The sequence below is a fragment of the Zalophus californianus genome, chromosome 11 (genome assembly GCF_009762305.2).
Source record: "Zalophus californianus isolate mZalCal1 chromosome 11, mZalCal1.pri.v2, whole genome shotgun sequence".
NCBI classification, from domain to species: domain Eukaryota; kingdom Metazoa; phylum Chordata; class Mammalia; order Carnivora; family Otariidae; genus Zalophus; species Zalophus californianus.
The window spans coordinates 98,946,595-98,952,594 of NC_045605.1; the positions used below are offsets into that span (position 1 = coordinate 98,946,595).

At 35.7% G+C, this 6,000-nt stretch overlaps 1 protein-coding gene across 1 annotated transcript; it reads right to left on the reverse strand.

Annotated features, from left to right (window-relative positions):
- Window positions 1-4,817: 4,817 nt before the first annotated feature.
- Window positions 4,818-5,747, reverse strand: LOC113914642 (olfactory receptor 4C46-like). Its single transcript, XM_027580060.2, has one exon. It carries the CDS (start codon window positions 5,745-5,747, stop codon window positions 4,818-4,820), a length of 930 nt encoding a protein of 309 aa, XP_027435861.2.
- Window positions 5,748-6,000: the final 253 nt, after the last annotated feature.

The window sequence follows — 6,000 nt, forward strand, 5'->3', positions numbered from 1 at the left end:
TGATTTTATGCTTTGAAAGAACATCACCAAAACATTTTTCAGTCTAAAGTTTGAAAGGCCATGTACTTAAAATGACCAACTTCTCTACTATCATCTTCATGTATAGAATGGGTAGTTCAATAAAATGAGTAATATCATCTAATCAGCAATCAGATTAAAAGTCACAAATTATCAGTACACTTGAAGTCCTCTTCATAATTCTTGTAAATGGCCACCTTTGGAAAGTAATCACTACCTTCATCTACAAAAATGATTAAATTTACCTAGGGTTTGAATTTGTAGAAAAATGGTAATGCAGATTATACTCTTCAGTGACTGTTTTTTTCATTAGTATGTTTGTGAGATTCATTCTTTATGTTTTATCTGTTTCCTGATTGTTTTTGTTAATCTGGGGTCTCGCACTGCATGGGTATGTGAAAATTGATCCATTCTTTTGTTGCTAGACATTCAGGCATTTTGTATTCAAAGATATTATGAGTAGAGTTGCTCTGAATATTTTGAAACATGTCTTTTGTTGACTGTACATCATCTATAGATATGTGCTTTTTACAAAAGATGCACCGAACTCCTAGGACATGAAAAAATAGAAATTGAAAGCATGAAAAAGATAGAGCAGTCAAAATGCAGTAGTATTTGGTTTTTATTTTTTAAATATTTATTTTATTTATTTATTTGAAAGAGAGAGAGAGAGAGAGAGAGCACAAGAAGGACAAGTGGCAGGCAGAGGGAGAGGCAGAAGCAGGCTCCCCGCAGAGCAGGGAGACCTATGCCAGGCTGGATCCCAGGACCCTGGGATTATGACCTGAGCTGGAGGCAGACACTTAACCAACTGAGCCAACCAGGTACGCAAAATGCAGTAGTATTCAAAACAGCAAGATTATATATATTATTTTGTTACTGTATATATATTTAAAACACAGACCTTAAGGCAAGAGCCATTATCAATTGTTAAAATCATTCAATATCAAGAGAAGTGCCAACACTGAAACATTTACAAATCTGAATGTCTATACAGGTAGAAGAATAGAGAGAATTTGATCCAAGTAATAAATAGGAAACTATGGATATATAAAAAAAACACTACTCATCAGCTATTGAGTGAATAGGAGTTATTTAAAAGAATTCATCCTATTTTATGCCACAGTATATTCTCAACAAGTGTCAAATTATCTGAGCCACTCAGAGCAACTTCTCTAATGACAATTCAGTTAAAGTATGAAACAATAATAAAAGAAAAATGGTCAATCTCAAATATATGGTAATTCAGAAACATTTTTAATAAAAACTGAGTGAAAATAAATCATAATAGAAATTAGAGAATAATCAAAAATAAAATTAATACAAATACTATTTATCAAAAAAGTATATCAATGTTTAGAGGTAAATCCCTAGCTTGTGATAAAACATAAAATACATTATTATATCAATAGATGATTTGTTACCACCTAATTGTAACTACACTTGAGCTTAGCCAAAACACTGGGTGTTGAATGTCAGTGTTGGATCATTAAATTCTACACCTGAAACTAACATTACACTGTATGTTAACTAACTGGAATTTAATTAAAATATGAAACAAACAAAAATAAGTAAAAAAAAAGAAAAAATAAGTTTTACAACTGAAACTAATATTACACTGTATGCTAACTAACTGGAATTTAAATAAAAACTAGAAAAAAAACTCTAATTGTAACAATGCCCAAAATATTACCTATAAATAAATAAATAATAATAAATAATAAATTAGTTTTAAAAAAAAGACTGACAATGCCAAGTGTTGGTGAGGTTGTGGGGAAATGGGAACTCTCACACACTGCTGGTGGAAATGTAACAAAACACCACCACTTTTGAAAACACTTCAGCAGTGAAAATGCTAACATACACTTATATAATTCAGCAATTCCACTCTTAGGTATCAACCCAAGAGAAATGATAACCTATGTCCCCACTAAGGCTTGCTCATGAATGTTCACAGCTCATCATTCACTATGGCTATTACCTGGACACAATTCAAATGTCCATCAGCTAGTGAATAAGTATACAAAATGTGGTAGAGCCATACTGTGGAATACTATTCTTTCTTAAAGAAGAACAAACTACCAATAATAAAATATGATAAACCTCTAAAACAGTATGGTAAAGGAAGAATTAATATTGTCTTTTAATAGTATAGTTTTTAAAAAAGTCAGTTTCTTTCCTGGTTATGCTATGTGGCTTCACAAATGAATCAAGGGAAAAACTGACGTCTCTTTGAGCAAAAGCTCTGCAGATTCCTTCATGTCTCAGCAGTTGCTGTCAATGTGTATAAAACTTGGATCCTCAGTTCCATCCTGTACCCAGAAATGACAATTCTCATGGTAAATGTCCTTGTTGTTTCTCACCTCAGCTGAGTTTACCCCCCATTTTTAATCTCATTCTTTCTACTTCTTTCCTTAGTAGCTGTGCAGTCTCTTCAGAGAGGATTCTCTGTTTTCCACCTTTGCTACCTTATCATGTGGGAGCACGTGTCTGCTATTTCACTCCTTCCCATCTAGAAATCTGGCATTTACATTTTTCTCTGAGCTGTAAAGGGTCTACTTGGAAAATGTGAGTCCTTAGACCTGAAGAATGAAGGAAACAGCATCCTAACAGACAATTCTGATTCCATTGCTCACTCCTCAGAAACTGTGGGTAGTGGCCCATTGCCCTTGGAATAAATCTAACTTTATGTAAGAACAGTGTTGTATGTAGAATTCAACATAAGTTGACCAAAGCACACGTATTTGATCTTAGAATTCACAATGATGGATGGGATCAATATGTTTATGTCAGGTCAAACATGGCATAGATTCTGAACCTGTCATATTTTAAATGTGAGGTTTGGACCAATTAGCTCCAAGTCCATGAGCCTTCTTGAATTAATTAATCTGCACATTTTGGATAAGCAAATGACTCAAAAGAGGTTTTACAACTATATGCCTATTAGGATGGCAAAATATGGGACATCATCACCAATTAAGGCTGGTGAGGATGTGGAGCAACAGGAACTCTCGGTTTTTGCTGGTGGGAAAACAAAATGGTGCAGCCATTTGGGAAGATATTTGTCAGTTTCTTACAAAACTAAACAATTTAGCAATCTCACTCCTTAACATTTTTCCAGAGGAGTTGAAAACTTATGTCCACAAAAAAAGCCTGCACATGGATGTTTAAAGGCAGCTTTATTCATAATTGTCCATAAAATTGGAAGCATCCAAGATGTCCTTCAGTAGGTTAGGATAGATGAACTACAACATCAGACAGTGGAATATCAATCAGTGCCAAGAGAAATGAGCTACAGGCCATGAAAAGATATGGAAGACCCTTTCAGTGTGTTCCCCATGGTACTCGGCATTCAGCTTTAACAGGGTTATGAGACTCTTCCTGATCTTCCCTTCGCTAACTTTCTAGTTTCATGTCTTACTAATTAGACTTTTAGGAGCTCAGCATCTAGATTATAACCCGATACACAATAGGAGCTCAATAATTAATTATTGAATGAACAGATGAGCCAATAGCCACAACATATTGAAGTGATTATGTTTTCTGCATACTCTTTTTCACCCCCTGGCCTTTGTTATGCATCCTCTCCTAGGAATATTCTCACCCTAATGCATGCCTATTCACTCACTCTGATGATTCCCAAATCATCCTTTGTGCCCCTTTTTGATTTGTTTTCATTTAGGAAGTCTTCCTGACCCCTTGGTCTTTGTTGTGAGTCCTTCAAACATGTTTTCTCAGCACATTGTGCTGCCACTACCTTCCCATTTATAACATGGTCTTCTCATATTCTGCTCCCTGCTGGGTGTCTCTCAGTGTATTTGAAGCTTTCTGATGGCAAGACCCTGGTTCCTCTCTATTCACCTCTGAAGTGGGATGGACTAGCAACCATCAATGTGTCCGATATATTTTTTGTCTAGAAATATCTATTGATTAGTGAATGGAGATATATATATATATATGGAATATATTTATAGTGAATTTTTTGTGTGTAGATGGAACCACATATTTTTAAAAACAGCTTTTCATAATGAAATGTTACCTAGAAGTAATCTAATTAGCAGAGAAAAACGGCATGAACAGCTCACATTCATATGATGATGAAATATTTCTGAGAGCAGAGAATCAAGGTAAGCTATTTGTCCCTTCACTGAGAATCTCAGTTTCAATCTTTCTAAATACATAGTTTAATCAGGAGTTCAAACAAATTGTGGTTTCTCAAAGAGATCTATCTAAAATCCTCAGTCTGAATCAGATAAAAGTAGGAAAAAAGTCCCTTGTCTCTACTATTATTTTTTTGCTCTACATTTTCTTGACTTTATTCAACTTCCTTCATACCATTATTCACTCATTCAATATTTTTTGTGCCCCAGACATTGTGCTGCCTTGTAGAAACTATTTTTAAGAAGTAGTCAAATACTCTATAGAGTGTGACTTTATTTAATAAACAGAAATTCCTCTCAAATAATAAGATGTTCATTTATTTGATTCATCATTCTTTCTTATGGATTAGCAGTCTAAGATGGATGACATGAACAATACAATATGACTCTAAAGTTTACAAGGAAATTTGGAAGCAGGGTAATCTTTGTTACCCCTCAGATGTTAAATGGCTCTTTGCTTTTATAGTCTGTGGTTAGCATTTTTTCTTTCTTGCACACATTTCTGCTCCACTCAGTTCAGAAGTTATAATTCACAGTAGTTTGCTTTTTCTTTATTTGGTAGGTATTCCTTTCTAAGAACTTCCAAAATGTCCTTTAGACCTTTGTTTTCATTGAATCAATGTTGGGCTTCAGCCATATTTATTTCTCACCTGAAATAACTTTTCTACTACACAATTTCCTAATGGCATTTTTCATCTGGTCATTTCTCAAGGTATAGATTAAGGAGTTTAACATGGGCGTTATCAGAGTGTAGAACACTGCAACTGCTTTATCAATAGATAAAGTAGCTGCAGGTCTCATGTACACAAATAGGCAGGGAACAAAGAATAGGACAACCACTGTGATGTGGGAGACACAGGTGGAGAGGGCCTTGCGCTTTGCCTCCAAGCTGTGGTTCCTGAGGGAGTGCAGAACGACCACATAGGAGATGATCAGGAGGAGGAAGTTTAGCAGACAGATGAATCTACTGTTGGCAGCAATGAAGAGCCCTAGAGTGTGGGTATCAATGCAGACAAGATTGAGCAAAGGGTTCAGATCACACATAAAGTGATCTATGGCATTAGGGCCGCAGAAGGGTAAAGGGATGATGAAGAGGATCTGTATGGTGGCATGAAGAAAGCCTCCCAACCACACCACTCCCATTAACAGGCCACACACCCGTCGATTCATGATGGTCGTGTAGTGCAGTGGCTTGCAGATGGCCACATAGCAGTCATAGGCCATCACAGTGAGCAGGATGACATCAGCACCTCCAAAGAAATGCTCCCCTAAGATTTGGGTTATACATGCATTGAATGTGGTGGTCTTCTTTTCACGGAGTGAATCCATGATCAGTTTAGGCATATTAATTGAAGAATAGCAGGCATCAATGAAGGAGAGATAGGCCAGGAAATAGTACATGGGGGACCCCAGTAACAGGCTGGCAGTGATAGTGACCACGGTGAGCATATTTCCTACCACAGAGACGATGTAAATCACCAAAAAGACAACAAATATGATTTTCTGCATCTTTGGATTCTCTGTGAGCCCCAGTAGAACAAACTCTGTCACATTGTTCCTGTTTCCCATTATTTCATATCATGAATCCTTGTATTACCTGAAAAAAAATCCCTTTGGATTAATGTAAATTTGAATTTATTAAGCTTCTTCATCTAGTAATACATACCTAGATTCTATTGAGTTGTGGATTCTCATATGTTTTTTGTCAGAGGGAAAGTTAGTCCCAAAATTTATATTGCACAGCATGGAACCCTGAAAAAAATAATACAAATTATACACAAAGTCTTTCGGAAAATAGAGAGAATACTACACAATTAATTAT